The sequence below is a fragment of the Callorhinus ursinus genome, unplaced genomic scaffold (assembly GCF_003265705.2).
Source record: "Callorhinus ursinus isolate GAN/ISIS: 27379988/994484 unplaced genomic scaffold, GSC_fseal_2.0 scaffold48, whole genome shotgun sequence".
Classification (NCBI taxonomy): Eukaryota; Metazoa; Chordata; class Mammalia; order Carnivora; family Otariidae; genus Callorhinus; species Callorhinus ursinus.
The window spans coordinates 10,572,546-10,590,691 of record NW_027397110.1 but is presented as its reverse complement, the minus strand read 5'-3'; the positions used below and the strand labels follow the sequence as shown (position 1 = coordinate 10,590,691).

Genomic DNA, 18,146 nt, shown 5'->3' with positions numbered 1-18,146 from the left:
TTATTGTATTTACTTTTTATAGTTACCTTTTATTTATAGTGAATATCAGCTTTTCCATTTAAAGAAGCAATACAAAGATTTTTCTTTTTAAATAAAAGTATTTAAACAAAAAAGTGAATGGATTTGAAAAAAAATTTTAAGGCAACAATAACAGAGATGGCCCACAAAGGTCACTGAAAATACATATAGCACTAATGCCCGAGGCTTGAGAAATGTAACTGTCCCAAGAACTCTTCAAAGTGTAAACAGACTCGCAGAGAGGTTTCACAGTTTGCCCTGGGACACAGAGCAAGGGTCTGGGCACTGAGCTGGGTCTGATGCTCAGGCCCGGACTGAGGAGCCTCTTGGCTCGGAACACGTGGCTTGGTATGGCAGGAGGTGGGGTTGAGCCCGGTAATTAAGCTCTTCCGTGGTAACGATCCAAGACTCAGACACCCTCAGGAAAGGGGAGTTTATCTCGGGCATAAGGAAAACAAGAATCTTGAGCGAACAGTCAGCAGGCCCCCTGGCAGCAGGAGTCTGGGTAGCAGAGCCCGATGCCCTCTGCTAACCGGGGTGACCTCCTCCGCAGGTTTCTCCGAGCGCCTTCTCCCCAGGCACCTGCTCCCAGGGACCTCCCTCTTTCCCTGAGTTCAAATGCTCAAGACTGAGAGAAATCTGATTGGCCAGTTCAGGCCCGGCCTCCCTGATTGGGCGGAGCTTCTGTTCTGAGCCAGTTCATAAGCTGCTTGTCGGCCTATGGGTGGGCTTGCGTCAGGTACCCACCCAATCAGCTAGGCGCAGGGCCTATAAGTGCAGGCACAGCGCGCTCACAACTCGGTGACCCGGGACAGTCCTTTCCTCGCCGGGGCTTCTAGTGTGAGAGGAAGGTTGTGGCAGACATCACGGGTGTGATCTGTGCCAGGGACAGAGGGAAGAGAAGTGGAGAGGGGGTGGTGAGCACCGAGAAGGAAGGGGCCAGCTGTGTGTGTCTGTGTTTGTGTTGCTGGGAGGATGGCCATGAAAGGGGACGAGCCTCTTGCTGGAATGGGCATTCTGGAACCTAGTGAGCATGGGGCTTCGCCTCTCTGTGTCTTGACCTCAGAGGGGGATGGTGCCCCCTGTATGAAGGCAGCCGGGCACAGGGAGTCCAAGCAAGGTGGTCCCAGGATAGTTCATTAATTCATCCAGGGAATACGATGAGGGTGCCAAGCGCACCGTCAAGTGCGGCGAGCGAGCTGCTCTTCTGGGTGTGGGGGTGCCAGCCCCTGAGCTGCATTAGGGATCCCTCCAGTAAAGGTCTAGACTCTCTCTGACAGCCTCAGAACCTGCCACTAGGAGGGGTTTACTTTCCAGCAGCAGGCCTCCCGTGTCTGTGAAACCGCTATGGAAAGATCCAGCCAGTGTCGACTTTCCCCAGGGATTTGCGACCGTACTTGGGCCACAGTGGCAGGCACCCAGGAGCTAAGCATGCCGAGGTCACAAGAGATCCCAAGGGTGAAGTGACAGGGCCGCTTTGTCCAGCCATCCCATGACCCTGAGAACCCCCTCGGGCACTGAATCTCAAAGTTTGGGCACATTAATGGAGGCGGTATCTCCCTTCAAGGGAGCAGAACAGACCCTTGAGGCATCAGGGGGTTTGTCACCTAGATGAGGGAGGAGAGAGCACCGCAGGTACAGGGAACAGCATGTGCAAAGGTGTGGGGGCGTGAGCGAGCTGCTAGTGGCTCAGTAGGACCACTGGGAGGATTCCAGAAGGGAATGTCCCAGCATGATGCTGGAGGAGCAAGAGCCAGGCCAAGAAGTGGTGTGAGGGCAGCAGGGAGCCATGGCAGGGTTTAAACAAGGGGCAGCAGAGCTGTATTTGTGGTTCAGAGAGCGCACTCTGGCTGCCCTGTGGAGGATGGGCAGGAGGGGGTGGGACTGGGGCGCGAAACCCAGGGAGGAGGACACAGTGAAGATCCCTGGAGAACCCCGAAAACTCTCCGTGAAGAGTCCTTGCAGGGCTGGGGAGGAGGGATGCTTTAGAGGCAAAAGCCATGGGACTCCACTGCAGATGAGGGGAGTCCCAGTGCCCCCACCCGCTGCAGTTCCTGGCTTGGGCCACGGAACCAGGGAGCAGCAATGACGGTTTTGGAAGTCAACAGCTGAGTGTGCAGGGCTGGGTGGGGGTGGTGGGGGGCCTTGGGGCAGAGATGTCCAGGGGGTAGCTAGACACTGGGTGACTCAGCAGCGGACAAGGCTTGAGGACAAAAAGCCCTCACCTGGGCCCGGCACAACAGTGGGCAGCGACCTGCCTGGTCATCCGTCTACACTGAGTAAGCCGGGTCCTGATCCTGCAGCTCTTGGAGGGACAGGTAGGCATCAGTATTCAGGGTCAGGCAGGAGGCAGGGGCCCTGACCTGGCCTTGCCCAGGGAGACTAGCCCAGGGGAAGCTGACCCCCTCCCCAGGGCCAGGGGCTGGGACCTCCCCTCTTCCTTCCCGTAGGGCATGCTCCGGGGGTGGCTGGCTATCCCCCAGGTCAGGCGCCTCTGGGGTGGGAGGCACCAGGGGCTGGGGGGCCCAGTCTCTGGGAGCTCCCTCCTGCCGAGAGGGGGGCAGCTTCTCTTCACCAGCTCCAGCGCCCCCCGGGGCGGGGTTGGGGGGGGCGGGGCCGCCCAGGAGACCGGGAGAGAAGAGGAGCAGGTCATCCCCCGGGGGGAAGGTGCAGTAGGCATCGTCCTCTGCTGGTGGGGGCGGGAGGAGAGGCCCCTCGGGCGCCCCGGGCCCGCCCTCCTCAGTCTCTTCTGTGCAGGGGTCATAGGTGAAGTACACCTGGCAGGCCTCGATCTCCAGAGCGTCAGGGAGGTGGAAGAAGAAGTAACCCTGGTTGGTAAAGCAGCTGGTCAGCGAGTGGCCGCTGGTCTCGGTCGAGGGTGAGGGCCCCTTCTGCTGCTGCTGCAGGAGGAGCTGTGTGGCCTTGGCGTCCCGGTCCAACACCTCCAGCGGGGAGATCTCGGCTGCCTGGGTGTTGGGGCTGAAGGATGAGGAGGGGAAGGGCGAGGAGAGCCACTTCTGCCGGTAGAGAGAGGAGATGGAACGTGAGTGGGGTGCCTCCTCCAGACTCTCGGCAACAACTCCTAACTACAGTCTACTCAGGGCTGCTACCTCCAGGAAGGCCTCCCTGACTCTACCCCCCCCCCCCCACAGCCGGCTTGGAGAACACCCGGGGTCAGCCCAGGGAGGGTGCTTCCTGTAGATGCCCAGGGGATGTGTTGTTTGGATGAGGGACTGTTTCTCGAGCGCCTGCTGTGAGCCTGGCACCACGCTAGGCACCGGGCAGAGGGGAAAAGCCTCCGTGCATCTGGTGGGGGCTAGCACAGGTGTGGGAGTCCACAAACCAGTGTCAAAGCCGAAAGGGCCCTGGAGCCCGTCTTGTTCACTTTACAGATGCCCAGAGGGGGGACGTGGCCTGGTCCTGATCACACAGCCAGCGGCGGCAGGGCTGGGAACAGGCTCCCCGACAAAATCTCTGGTGGGTGCAGATGGTCCTGCAATTCTCCACCCCCCTCCCCAGTGCCGTGCAGCCCCCACCTGCCATACAGTCCCTCCACAGAGAGAAGGAAGTGCCCACCAGAGCCCTTCCCAGTGGCTCTGGAGTCTGGAGAGCCCGGGTCCTCACTGACTGTGTGACCCTGGGCAGCTCACTGCACCTCTCTGAGCCTCAATTCCACAACACTTAGCCCCCTGTTTCCCAACTTCCTTACTGTGGGCCAGCAGGAGGATGTCAGATAAGAAAATGAAGGCAGAAGTCCCTGGCCCAGGGTGGAAGGCAGCCGACCCACAGAGGCGTAAGGGACAGCAGGCCCTCAGGGGGTGTGATGGGGGCCTCGGGTGGTTACAGTTGAGAACCCCAACAGCCCTCTGCCCCGGGAGCCCTCAGCAGCTGGACTGGAGTCCCCCTGGGCACAGGGACCAGGCCCGATGGGCTCCTCCCACACTCCTGTGCCCAGCAGGCTGAGAAGAGAGGGAGAGTGCAGGTCCGGCGGGGTGGGCGGGGGGGAGGGTCCAGCACTGGAAGAGGCAGTGGACGGGGCAGGGCCAGGCAGGTGGTGCTGGGCATGCAACCAGAAGAAGGAGAGGCCAGGCTTGTGGCCAGCACTGGTGTGCCAGGGCCTCACTGGCCCCTCTCAGAGGTGTGCGTGGTCAGCCACTTCCTGGGCCTGGGCCTCTGTCCACAATGCCCTGAAGTGGGGGTGGGAGGCAGGTGCAAAGAGAAATGTATCCCTCTTCACACACACACTCACACCCTGGCACACATACGCCCGGGTCCCATGGACAGGGGGGCAGTGGGCCTTGTGGCCTGGTAGCCAGAGGTCCTGGGGGAGAGAGAGAGGAGCAGGCCTCCCCCCCAGATGCAGAGGAGAGGGTGGGGTCCCTCTTGGCCAGGCCCAATCCCCAACCACACTGTGCCTCCCCAGGGCTTCCTTGGGAAACCCTCTCCACACCCTAGGTCTGGAGCAAGCATCTAGACCTGGGGATGACCTCACGGGAAGATGGAGTGGTTTGTCCCTCTCCATGATGGAGCCCACTCCCACCTCAAAATGTCCTAGTCCCATAGAATCAGAAAGATTTCACCCTGGAAGAGGACTAAGGATGCATCTAGTCCAGCCTTCAACCAGGAATCCCTTCTGCTAAATTTCTGACACATAGTAAGCCAAGGCTTGCTAGAATGCCTCTGTTGATGGGGCGCTCACTACCTTTAGGGCTTTAGGAAGAATTTTAAGGAGATTCATTCCCCCACATCAAGAGAACTGTAGGTAAGCTCTCCCCAGTCTTGGGAGTTTTCCAAAGAATTCCAGAAGGGGCAACTGATCGGCCATGATAGAGAACTCCAAAGCCAACTCTTGACACCTCTGGCCCAGTATGGCTTTCCAGCCCCTCGGCGCTCCTGCTGATCTCCCTCCACCCCCATCTCATCCTCCGCCAAATCTAGAGAGCCTGGGGAGGGGAAGGTGATAGAAGCAGCCCACCACAACCCCCTTCCCCCTCGACACTTCCTTCCTGAAGCAAGTGTGGGCTCAGGGAAGGGAGGCGACTGAGGTTTAAATGGGGCTCAGAGTGTTACTATTATCTGGGCCAGCACTTTCCCAGTGACTCCACATCAGTTGATGAGAAGCGGCTCAAGGACTTGTGACCATGGGGGATAGGGTGTGGAGCCCACTTAGGGCTTTCTGCAGCGGGGAGAGGAACCACTGCCCATGAAGAGAGTCTGCACAAGCGGGGCGGGGCGGGGGGGAAGGGTGTGGAGAAGTGGCAAGTCCTGCTCAGTCAACAGACCGGTGACAGCAATTCTAGCCAGGGCCCCTTGTGCGCCAGGCATGATCTCGGGCCCATCCACATAGTGACACTCTTTCCCTCCCCGAACTAGCACAAAGACATTCCATAACGCGCCCAAGGTCACGCAGCCAGGAAGGGCTGGAGCCGGGATTAGAAGCCAGGCAGTCTGGCTCAGACGGGAGGTACTCTTCAGCCTGAGAAGGTTGGTGCCAGAGCTGGGGAAAGGGGCCCATACCCAGCCGAGAGGCCGCTCACTTCGGTATTTGTCTCCTTTCACAAAGTGCAGACCCACTCCTCCTGTGCCCCCACCCACTCACACCTCTGGCCACGCCCCTGCCAGCCTGAGCCAGCTGCCTGCTGCTCTCCTCCAGCCCCCGACTCCTACCTGGAAATCTCCGCCATGCTCTGACTTCAGCTGGGAAAAGAACTCCGAGGGGTCTGGGATGTGGCACTTCAGAACCTTCTTCAGCCTGAACAGGGGAGGAGGAGGGAGAGAAGGAAGATGAGAAGGGAAGGGGGCCACGGTATCCTGCCGGCACCCACAGCCCTGAAGGGAGGGTACGGAGCCACTCCACATTCATCTGTTGGATCAATACCAAGTGAATTCCCAGTGAGGGAGGGTACTGGGCTGGGTCTTGGGGACATAAGAATGGCAGACAGAGAAGGTCCCTGATCTTAAGGAACTGACATTCTAACAGGGAGACAGACACGAACCAAAGGTGCAACACGACCACTCATTCTATGGAAACAAAAGGCAGAGGGCTGTGCCAAAGAAGGATGTGGGGGTGCGGGACCACAGGACCCAGAGTGGTCAGGGACCACACCGAGCCAGATGTCTGGAGTAGAGTGAACGAGGAGGCGGGAGGTAGGAGAGAGGCCAAGATTGTGTGTCTTCTTGTCCAGGCTCTCATGGATGGTGGTTCAGGTTGTGCACTGCTTAAGGGCACCTGATTTTAGGGGGGTATTGAGTGGGTGCTGAATTCCAACCCATGCTCTGCTTGCCAAGCTGAGTTCCCCAGGATCTATATGCATCTACCTCAAAATGTGGTCATAGCCTCAAGGCCCCAGAAAGCCTGACTGCCCCCGTCTAGATGTTCAGGCTCAGGTCAGCCCTCCTCCACCCCTTCTGGTCTCCAACCACACCTGCCTCCCTGAACTCTCAGTTGTTGTAATGCTCCTCCCTCCTTCCCATGTAAGGCCTTTGCACACCCTGTTTCTTCTGTTTCTGATGCACTCCCCACCCCCTCCACCCTGCCTGGTTAGCTCCTCCTTCGGATTTCAAGGGAATCATCACTTCCTTGGGCATGCTTCTGCCAGCCACCCCTCAGCCAAGGTTCCTCTCCCCGTTGTCTGTTTCCAATCCATCGAGTACCTTCCTTTACCATCCCATTATGGTGTGTCATTGTATTTGTGTATGATTTATAAATATCTGCCTTCTCCCACGTGACTATGAGCTCCATAAAGATGGAACCGCATGCATGTGGTTTGCCCTTGTATTCCCAGCACTCGGTGCCAGGCCTGGCACTGAGCTGGCGCTCTCAACTAATAAAGGAATAAGCTAGTGAATGCCAGGACCTAGAGAGATCCATGAGGACACACACATAGAGAGAGTTGGCATTTGCACACATGTGCGTATGTGTACTCAACACCCAAGAGTAATGCTCTGGGCGGGGCCTCCCTGGGGCTTTCCCCCGCCTCCGCCCCGCCCTGCTCCCCTCAGGCCGGTTCTCTGGGATTCCATCTTTGGGGTGACAAGGAAAGGCCAGGTGTTAGGCAAGGAGGACTTTGGGGAGGGCGGAGGGAACACTGGTGTGTCGGGGCAGGGGGCTCAGCCCGGGGCCTGACCTGGCAGGGGGTGTGTGTGTCAGATGAGAGCACAAAGGAGCGGGAAAGGAGGGCTCTTACCATGGTCTGATGTACTGGCAGGTGGCCAACGAGTAGACCAAGATGATAAAGCCAAAGGCACTGCTAACGCCCATGATGGTGTGGCCAAACCAAAGAAAGGGCAGAGTCTGCTTCCCTGAGGCCACCCAGGAGCGGGAGGAGAAGCAGGGAGAGGGGTTAGAGCGGCGCCCCTGCTCGCCCAGATCACTCCAGCATCCCCCTGCTGCCACCCTGGTGCTGAGGGACAGGCCGACCTCAGACCCAAGGCCTTCGCAGGTCCCGGCTAACCCAGCAGACCTGCTGTATACAGGGCTGACAAGGGACATCGCGTGCCTCATCACAGCAGCCCTGCCGGGGAGAACAATACCCACTCTATAGATAAGGAAACTGAGGCTTCCAGGTGCGAGCTGCCCGCCCCCGGCCACACTGCTCACTCTGCAGGGTCACAACGAGTGAGCTTATAATAGCAGGTGAGCATGACTGGGGCTGAGCCCTGTACCCCACTCCCAGGCCTCCCCCACCGGCTGCCCCCAGGCCACACCCCAGCCGTCCCCTCCCATCTGAGCTCCGTCCTAACCCCTTCTGTCCTTGGTACCTGCCGTCCTGAAGGCCAGGGGCTGACTCCAGGGACTCCAAGCTTTGTGGCTGCCTAGGTGGGCCCTGACTCGCACTTGAAGTTCATACAGGGTGCCTGGAGTGAGTGTCTCTAGGCAAATCCATTGCTGGTTCTGCCTGAGGATCAGCACGGAGGCCTCCTGGGGCAGAGACAGGCGGGGGTCTGTCAGAGCAGAGGGGTCTCCACGGCCCACCTCACCTCCCATGGCAGGGCTGACTGGGAGGCTGAGCAGATAACACCTTCCTTCCTCCGCGCCAGCCACCCCCCTCCCCGCCCCCCCATCACTCTCCCCCCACGATCCCTGACCACTCAGCCCCAAGCCCAAGGGCATCCTGAACCCCTCCCCCTCACTCATCCTCCACACACAAAGCCTGCTGCCAACCAGCTGGTTTCACCTGCCGAACCAGAACCAATTCTGGACCCTTCCCCTTCTCCCCTCTCTCCTCCCCCCATCTCAGGCAGGAGGTGGTCTCCCAGCTTCCGGCTCAACTCTGCTACAGTCTGTCTATTTGCCACGCAACCAGGAAGAGCGTTTTTCCAGAGACCTCTCCCACCCCTGGACCACTCTTTTCGCTTTTATCCCCCATCCTTCAGACACGCAGGCCATGTCATGGCTTCGGTGGCACCCCCTGTCTGAAGTAGCCTGCCCCAGGCCCTCCCGAATGTGGAATCCCATTTCGTTTCCTTGATAGCCCTTCTCAATATCCCATAGTCTCCAGTCTCCCTGTTTGCAGACTGCCTTCCCACCCCCCATGTGAGTTTCCAGAGCTCGGGGGGGGGGGGAAGCTTGTCAGGGTCGCCCTCCACTCTCTTTTCAGCGGCCAGCATGCGCCAGCACCCAGCCAGCACCCAGCGCCTAGTAAGGACTCAGTAAGTGTTGAGTGAGCAAATCCGGGGTGGGGAAGCGGCGGACCCCAGTAGCTGTGGACCACACTGGGTTTGAAGCACGGACAGGTGGCTTCCCAGGGCCCCTGAAATCTCAGGGGGCAGTCACCTGCCCCTCAGCTCTGTAAACTCTTGCTCTGGCATCTGCCACCAGCTGGAACCCCTGGGTTGTCGGGGGCACATACAGGGAGGGGGAGGCCAGAGCAGGCAGTACAGGAGAGCGGCAGGGGCTGCCTGGGGGCTGCCGTGGCTTTGCTGACATGAAGGATGGACAGGGTGACCAGGACAGCAGAGAGGAGCCCGGGCAGGTCCGGGCTGGGCCATGCACTCACCTCCCAGCTCTGGCCCAGGGACCTTGTCCGGGCCTCAAACTCCAGGTAACTTTCAATGTAGTGGGAGGACTGAGGGACTTTCCAGGTTATGTTGCATTTGTGGGTCCCAACGTGGGTGACTTGGAGCAAGTCGGGGGCCATCAGGCGAACTGAGGCAGGAGAGAGGAAGGGAGAGTGAGCTCAGGGGATGCTGGGTGACCATGCTGAGGGGATAAAGCTCAGAAGCACCCCGCCTCATCTTTGCACCTACTATTTCTCCCTCCTGGCTGCCCTCCCCCACAGAGATCCTGCGTGGAGAAGCCTTCCCCCACCACCCGCCACTCTCTACCCCCTCACCTGTTTTATATCCCTGCCCAGCCCTTAGCCCCACCTGACATATCAAATATCTATTTGGGGTTCTTTGTTCATTTTCTGTCTCCCCCACCGGACCGTGAGCTCAGTGAGGGCAGGGACTGTGGCCTCCGAGGTATCCCTGGCACCTGGAGCATTACCTGGCACGTCATAGGCGCCGGATTAAGTATCTGCTGTATGACAAAAAAGTCAAGGCCACGGTTCTCTGCATCCCGAATGGATCCGAGAGCTTTACCTGGATCATCTCATGTAATTTAATTGAATCTCAGTAACCTTATAGGATTAGAAGATTTTATGATTCTGAAGTTAAACTGCCCTAAGTTTTTATAATTCTGGAACTCTGTAGAACTAGTAACGAGTAACACTGAGTGAATGTCTATTGAGCGTGTGCTAAGCGGTTTCTGTGTCTGTCTCACAAACTCCTTACAGCAACCAGGGTCCGGCAGGTAACCGATTCTCCCCATTCTTGATGGGCAAACTGAGGCTCAGCTGTGTGAAATGATCTGCTGGGCAGACCACATTCAGTTAAGGCAGGGCTGCATTGAGAACCCTGCCTGGATCTCGCCCTTTCTCCCTTAGAGATGGCCTCCCCTAGAGATGGTCTGGGGATGGGGCTGGGCACCCAGTCATTCAAAACACCTTCCCAGAGCCCTGCCAGGATAAGGCCTGGTGCCGGCTACTTGGAGTAGAGACATAGGGATGACAGACGCTCTGCCCTCAGGGAGCTCACAGCCCAGTGAGGGAGACAGTCCCAGAATCAGGCAGTGAGGACCCTGAAAAAAACATAAACACCCTGAAAGAGGAGGTACGATGGGGCTGAGAGGGTCTGGGAAGGCCTCCTGGAGGAGGTGACTCCTCACAGAGCCTTGAAGAGTGAGTGGGAACTTTTCTGGTGGGAAGAGCCTTCCGGGCTGCGGCACCGGCAAATTCAAGGGCTCAGAGGCACGGATGGGCAAGCTGAATTCAGAGAGCTGACCTTTGGTTGTGATGGGAATACAGGCCACGAGAGGAGGGGTGCTAGATTGGGAAGCCAGGGCCAGATCCGGAGCTATGAATACCGGGGGAAGGAGCCAGGACTACGTCCCGAGGGCAGCGGGCAGTGAGAGGTCACACGTGGGTATGGAGAGAGACCGGAATGGGGAGGGTCCCAGACAGAAAGACAGGACAGGAGGTCCCTAGCCCGCCCCAGTCCCCCGACCCTTCCCAATTCCTCACTCACGGTTCTCAAAGGGCTTGAAGTCCTGGGTCATCCGTGTCTTCCACCTTTCCCCTTCGTAGCACATCACGCTCATGCGGACGATGTCAGCTGCAGTCAGGCTCTGAGCCTGCAAGGGAAGGACATGGTAGGGATGGGGGGCGGGGAGGACAGGGTCGCGGGAAGACAAAGGCCGCCACAAAAGTGGGGGCCCTCACAAGCCCCACCAACTAAGGCAGGAGTCGGCAGGCTTTTCCTGTGAGGGTGCGGAGAGTAAATATTTCTAGCTTTGCACATCAAACGGTCTCAGTCACAACTACTCAGTTCTGTTGCTGGCCTGTAAAAAGCAGTCAGAGACACCCTGTAGGGGAATGGGCATGGCTGTGTACCAATAAAACTTTATTTACAAAAACAGACAGCAAGCGGAATTTGACCCGTGATCTAAAGTGAAGTGAGCTGCCTTGGAAGGGAGGGCGTTCCCCATCACAAGAGACGTGCAAGCAGGATGAGCCCCCAAGAAAAGGCAGGTCTGGAACTGTACCTGTGTACTAGTTTTGAGTGTGAAAGCCTACCTCTCCCCATTCCCACATCCTGACTTTTTTGGGAAGGAAATGGCCAGGCGGTGAGCATCTCCTGAGGGCAGGCACTGCTCAGGTGCCTTAGGCACTTCTCTGGCTGATTCTCATAGCAATCCATCCTCTTAATGCAGGTGAGAAGCCCGAAGTCACACATGTGGTCAGCAGGGGAGTCCGCATTCAAAGCCAGGCCTCTGCAGCCACTGCCCCCACGGAGCCCCGGCCCTGGGCCTCAGGTCCTCTCCAGATCTGTGCTCTGGGTTCCGAGAGGGTGTTTTCAGCTCCAGGAGCCCGGGCACAGTCCCTCTGACCTACCTGCCACAGGACCTACCATGAGCAAACCTTGAACCTGATCATCAGAGTCCCCAGAGCTGGGAATAATTCCTCCCTCTCCACCCCAAGGACCCTGCCCCTGCTTGCGTCCGGCTGCTCTGGGGGCCTGATGTTTCCAGATAATGATGGTATTATCATCATTATTAGTATGATCACAGTCGTTGTAAAGATGCCAGGAATACATTGTGTTGGGCTCTTCCTCCGTCCCAGGCGCTCTTCTGCGTGCTGGACACACGTTCTCTCATTTCACTCTCCCATCACCCTACGGGACAGGCACTGTGGCTCTTCTCATCCTGCAGCTGAGAAGGCTGACGCTCCAAGAGGCTAGGGCCTTGCCTGACATCGCACAGCTAGGAAACGGTGGGGCCAGGATCTGAGGGCAGACCCTCTGCAGAGCTCACGGGGACAGGCACAGCCGTCTGGTTCCAGCCGTGTGAGCCCATCTCCACATCCTCCTGCCCCTTAAGAATGGGTACGACCTGATGACGGCTGGAAAATGTGGTCTGGGCAGCCCTGGTGTCCGCCGCTGCCGAGGAGAGCGTGACAGATAATAACTTGGTGCACGCCCGCATGGACATGGCCGCACGCCCATCTAGAGGCAGCCCATCTAGAGGGTTCAATTGCAGCTCTCTCCCCTCCCTGGCAGGGCCTCTCTGAGCCTCAGTTTCTTCACTGATAAGAAGGGGACAGGGCTGGGGCCCACCCACAAAGTCGCAAGGATCCACGGACTACAAAGTCAAGTGCATGCTCTGTTCTGGGTGGGGTGCCTAGGGCTTTAACCCACAGGACAGCTCCATGAGGCAGGTGCCATCATTCTTGCCATTCTGAGAAGGGCAGCCTAGGACTCAGGAGTTGCCCGATGCCACCCAGCGGGCGTTACGATGAAGCCAGGGCTGGCCCCCAGACCTTCAGCTCTGGGATCCGCACTTTTAAGCCCACGTTGCCCTGCATTTGCCAAGACCTTGGGAAGAGTCAGAGGGGGTGTTGTCGTTGGTGGGCGCCCCCCCCCCACCTGATGAGGAGTACAGAAGTGTCACAGGACGCACAAAGCATGGGGGAGGCGGTGAAGCAGAGGCAGAATGACCGAGCTTCTCAGACCACAGATCCCTCAACCCCCAATCGGCCCTGAGTTCTGGCCTTTGGACACTGCCCTGCTTCCTTCCGCCTCTCTTGCTCCGGGCAGGCTGCTGTGCCGTGGTCTGTAGCTAAAGCCACTGGGCTCGCTGGGCCCCAGCTCTGCCCCTGGCAGAACCCGCCTCTGCCCCTGGCCTCCCCGGGGCTCTCTTCTCAGCTCCCACTACTCACATCTGGGGATCCAAGGATCAGGTGACAGACCCACAATGCCAGGCTCACCGGCAGCAGCTCACAGGATTTGTTCCAAGGCCTTTCAAGGCAAAAGAACCTTCTTAGGACAAAAGGAGGGACCCCCCCCCCCGAGCCAGCCGTCGGGATGGCCCCCCATGCAGCAAGGCCAGTCTGTGCGGGGCTCTATGCCAACCTTGGTAGAGACCCCCGTTCCCCCACCTGTTTCACCTCCCATCACGAGCACCTCTTCTTGCCCTCCCCAGCCTGGGCCCACAGGAGCCACAGTGATCTTCGAGAAACAAGCAGTTCAGGACATCCCCCACCTAAAGCCCTCCATAGTCTTCCCATGGAGCTGGAAGGAGCCTTTGGAACCCTGTGGAATCACCACCTACCCAAGGCCATGGCCAAACCCAAAGGCACCTTTGCTGTTGCCACCAGGATGTCCAGATCATGGCAGACCCTTCCCTGACTCCCTCCCAGCCCCCAGGCTCTCAACCATGCCCCAGGCCCCTGTTGCCACAGCTGCCCTAGGAGTCTCGCAAAAAGCTTGGGGAGCCCCCTTTCTGACCACCCCCTTGCTTCTAAATCAACTCTAACCTTGGCCCATCAGCCTCACAGCCCGGTGTCCCCAAACTACCCTGTCTAGCTCGTCCCCGGCCCCTCCACTGTAGACTGGACCCCCACTGCTCACTTCCACCCTGGTTCTAGGAATCTAAACATCAGACTGCTACACTTTCCAGATATCTGTGATACCAAGAGTCTGTGGGTCCCTATCAGTCCAAATTCTCAAAGTGCAACATCTTGGCATCTACCAGTAAGGAATCCCGAGAGTCTAAACACCAGTGATGATAAGAACCACCACTTCCCAATCCTGAGATGTTGCCGTTTTGCTGGTCAACCCCACACTAACCGTCTATCCGGATGAGCGTGGATCTTGCAGGACGTGGCCTGCGGGTCCCCATCCCAGCTCCAGACACAGGAGATGTTGGCTTTTGAGTTGTAGAAGCATGTGAGCTTGGAAGTGTCTGCTGACAAGATGAGGCATGAGTGGCTGGCCGCGGGGTGTCCACAGCCCCCCCAGGGCTCGCCCACCACCCTGTTCCTTGCACCCTGTGCCTACCAGATGAGGAGGGAGACAACCCTGCTGGGCAGAAAGGAACTCAGTGGATCCATTTCAGAGAGGACAACACTGAGCCCCAGAACCTGCAAGGTCCCATGGGCAGGCCGAGGCAGAGCGGGCATGAAAAGCCAGTGTCTTCCTTTGGCGTGGGGAGACACATGGGTGCAGCAGGGACGGGACAGAAGGGCCAAGGGAGAAGGTGGACGCCTGATCTCTGGTCCCATTGCCCTTGCCTCCCTCCTCCCCTGCCTCCTGCCCCTGCTGACAGGACTCTGCCGAGAAGCAGGGGTCCTGAAAGGGGTTCTACAAGGGTGTTGGCCGCCTTCCCAAGAGAAAGCGCAGCTATCCAGATGCCAGGGTCCTCACCATTCACTGCTATGGATCCACGAGGGATGGCCAGGGCCAGGAGGAAGACAGGGAGGGACAGACACCAGGACAGACCAGGAGCTGCCATCACATCCATGGGTGGGAGCTGGGGAAGGGAGCCCTAGAGGGAGGAAGAAGGGGAGAAAGCACAAGTGAACACCTGCTCCAGGTCCCTCACCACTCCGAGAGGCAGGCTGAGCCCTGCCCATCTCAGGGTGCCTCGTTCTGCTCTCTACCAAGCCAACACCATCCAGCCTCAGGGCCTTTGCACCTGCTGGTCCCTCGGCCCCACACACACCTCCTTCCTTTAGGGATTCAGGGAGCCATACACTGTCAGGGCTGAAAGGGCTCTCTGAGTGAGCCCACCTCTTTGTTCAAAAGCTGGGGAAACTGAGGCCCAGAAAAAGCAAAGATTTGCTCAGGTCCACATAGGGAGGCCAGCACAGAGCTGGGATTAGAGCTCACCTCTTCTCTGCCCTACTGCCCCCTTAATCACACCTAAAGCCCTCATCGGGAGGCTCCTAGATGCCAGGCTGACTTAAACTCTTTAAATGAAGCAATAAGAACTCTATTGGAGATACTCTTATTATCTGCATTTTCAGATGGGGAAACTGAGGTACAGGGACATAAAGCAAACTGCCCAAAGTCATACAGCTGATAAGAGGCAGATGTGGAATCTGCGCCAAGGCAGACAGCCCAGAGCCCGGGCAGGGAGGGGCTCCTGTAACTTCTCTGACTATATCTTCCCCCACCACCGAGACAGTTGACATGCTTGATACTCATGTACTGACTATGTCCCAGCAACACTCGTGGGGTGTACTGAGCACTCAGGCTGTGCCCAGCATTTTACGCACACTAGATCATCTTCTCTTCCCAGCAGCTTGGAGGCTGGGTGCTTGTATTATCTATCCGCTTACACAGATGAAGGAGCTAAGGCTCTGAGTCATTAACCTGCCAAGGTCACGTGCACAGAAGAGGCAGAGTTGGGATTTCATTCCCGGCTCACTCACCCCCAGGGCCTATTCCCTCATGTCCTTCGGCCCTGCCCAGACCCTGTCCCGGGCACCGGTCCCAGAGGTAAGGCCAACAGCCTCCGGGCCGTGGAGTCGAGGAGTCAGGGCCCAGCAAGGGCACAGGCCAACTGTCAGGTGTCTGGCTTGGGTTCGAAAAGGAGCCCAGAGAGGTACCTATGGGCTCCTCCTTGCCCGGCCCACCATCCCCGCAGGAGCGGGAGCTCCCCAGTGGGGATAGGGGATGGGGGCTGTTGCCTTTTTTCCTTGGGAACCCCCCCCCACAGCACAGGGCACGGCATTGGGATCCTCAAGGGGTCCAGCAAGCCCTCCTGTGCCCCCCTACTCACTCAATCATGGCCCTGGAGCATGGGCACTATCCTCTCCCTGGAGGGCGTCACCCCCCAGGCCAGCACCAGCCAGCAAGACAACCCCATGCCAAGGACAGGACCTGGTATAGAGCCTCAGGATGAGGGGAGGAGGGTCGGGGCAAAGGCGTGCAAGATCACAGGAAGGTCAAGGCCAAACCACAGCCCCAGCAGAGGCAAGCCGGCTGGAGCAGAAGCATTGTCTAAAATGAGTTCCCTGCCACTCATAGCAGAAAGGGTGCAGCGATGTACATCACAATGGCAAAGGGCACAGGGAGGGGAGCATGGGCTGTTCCAGAGCCGGTCGGGGCAGGGAGGGCTCCTGGCCGGCGCTGAGGCTGCACCCTCCAGCAGAGCAGGGCACTGAGACCCAGGGAGGCTAAGGAACCTGCTCAAGGCCACGGGCCCAGCCTCAGGGAGAGCAAGCAGGACCTCTGAGTCCTAAGCACCATAGGTCCTAGGTTCTCAAGCACACCCACGCACCCTGCCCTTCACGGCTGCACAACCACACTCACTGACTCATGAGGTCCCCACCGCAACCCTGGAAGGTGGCTGTCATCACCCCCCTTTGACAGATGCCAAGACTGAGCTCAGCGCTGCCCGGGGAGCTGGACTCAAAGCCAGTCATCTGATTCCAAGTGAGGAGATGATAATGACGGGGACAATGACGATGACGATGGTGATGATGGTGACAGGGATGGTGACTAATACTCGGCTCTCGTTCTGTGCCTGGGTCCTTAGCACTCAGCAGATATCACCTCACTTGGTACCCACAGCAACCCTGGGAGGAGGTACCATTATGACTCCTTTTCTCAGATGAGGAGACCAAGGCCGGTAAGCCTCTCGCCCAGGCCAGAGTGCGGCCGAGCCGGGGGTTGAACCGGGTCAGTACCGCCTGATTTCCCGCCACCGCCGGGGCTGACACTGTGGGCCGTGGGGCGCCGGGGGGCGGGGCGAGGACCAGAAGCAGGAGCACGGCAGCCAGACCGCTGGCCGTGATGGGTGCCATCTCCCCTGGTCCTCCTGGCTACCCCCCAACACACACACACACGGTGGTGGGCAGCCGGGCGGGGCAGGGGGGCTGGCCCCTTGCTCTTTAACTCCAGGAGCATCTCCCCAGCTGGGCTCGGAGTCCCGGCTGTGGGACTAGGAAGGGGGACCCTCAGAAGTGGCTCTGCCCCTCAGCCACCCCACCCCACCCCTGCGGTGCTCCTAACACCATTCAGGGCAGGAGGCCTCATTCCCCAGGAGAGAGGGCAGCTCCAGAGATGGAGTCCCATCCCCTCCAGTGGTGCCTAGAGACAGTACTGACCTGCCCGCTCACATGGCCAAGGGAGGGACAAATCCGGACTCAAACATGCCAGTCTGGCCCCCCCCACCCAGGGCTCCCGGAGAGGAGGCAACCCAAGTCTCAGAGGGGCCCCCTCCCTCCGCTCCCACCCCACAGCCTCTTAAGGAGCACTTTACCCAGGGATGCCTCCCCAGTGTGGGTCCCTCCCCAGTGTGGGTCCCCTTCCACAGCCGCAAGCAGGGGGCTCGCGTGCCCCCCCACCCCACATCCCAGTGCCCTCCGTCTGGGGCTCAGCTGGCCTCCCCCCTCCCAGTCTTCCTGCCTCTTTCCTCACCCCTTCTGGGTTGGGAGGCCCCTCGTCCCAGAGCAGCCCCCAGCTTCCCCAGGGATGGGCTGGGAAAGAGGGGTCGCCCCAAACTAGGGACCAGGTTTTTCTCAAGCCAAAAGCCATGAGATCAGGACCTGCCTCATCCTTGCGGGATTTCAAGATAAGACTGGGGGCCGGGAGGGCTGGGAGATGGAATTTCCAGCAGAATCTCCTGGGGCATCTAAGCGAGAGCTGAAAGTTGTCCCGTGACCTTCACTTCCAGCCCTGGGCTGGTGGCAGGGCCGAGAGGGAGCCCCCCCCAGGTCGCTGGGAACCAGACGGGGGCAGAGTGAGGGCAAAGTCACCTGGCTGAAACATGGGGATGCCACGCACGCTCTTGGGATCGCTCCACTGCTGGGTCCACAGCCATCTCCCCAGGGCCCTGCTCCGACTCCGACTGCAGCAGCCCAGGTAGTAGCTGGCTGATGAGGCCGGCAAAGACTCAAACCCCAGGGCCAGCCCACTTCCTGTGCAGAGGATGGAGGGGGCAAGGCCTGGGGTGGCGACGGGGAGAGAGCAAGCTGGTGAGAAACTCTGAAACTCCTGAAGCACCTAGGGGACCAGATAAAGATCTCCCTCCTCCGCTGGGGGGTGGGGTGGGGCGGTGTGGGTGTCTCGGTAGCAGACACACTCTCACACGCGCGCGTGCACTCACACACACACACGTGAACACACCCAGTGCCTCTTAAATAGGCGCCTTGCTGCCCATAGGAGCCCGACGCGGTGCAGCCCCTTCTTTTCCCTCCTCCACCACCCCAGCCCATCTCACACGGGCCCCTTGGAGCCTCTGACACCTTCATCCAGTCTCACACACACACAGCCACTAATCCCCAGGCCTCACACAAACA

General features: G+C 58.9%; 1 protein-coding gene across 3 annotated transcripts; it reads right to left on the bottom strand.

Annotated features, from left to right (window-relative positions):
* Nucleotides 1-437: 437 nt before the first annotated feature.
* On the bottom strand, nucleotides 438-17,769 carry IL2RB (interleukin 2 receptor subunit beta). 3 transcript variants are annotated; one of them, XM_073882794.1, is made up of 10 exons: nucleotides 17,604-17,769; nucleotides 14,263-14,383; nucleotides 13,687-13,804; nucleotides 12,777-12,855; nucleotides 10,588-10,693; nucleotides 9,018-9,166; nucleotides 7,781-7,939; nucleotides 7,206-7,330; nucleotides 5,686-5,770; nucleotides 438-3,035 (listed from the first exon to the last, which is right to left on the bottom strand). In XM_073882794.1, the coding sequence occupies exons 2-10, from the start codon at nucleotides 14,357-14,359 to the stop codon at nucleotides 2,289-2,291; spliced, it is 1,665 nt and encodes a 554-aa protein (XP_073738895.1). In that variant the 5' UTR covers nucleotides 14,360-14,383; nucleotides 17,604-17,769; the 3' UTR covers nucleotides 438-2,288. The 3 variants fall into 3 exon arrangements, with proteins under 3 accessions (XP_073738895.1, XP_073738897.1, XP_073738896.1); XM_073882796.1 differs by having other exon boundaries at nucleotides 7,206-7,327; nucleotides 17,604-17,768; XM_073882795.1 differs by having other exon boundaries at nucleotides 13,687-13,801; nucleotides 17,604-17,764.
* Between the last annotated feature and the right edge of the window lie 377 nt (nucleotides 17,770-18,146).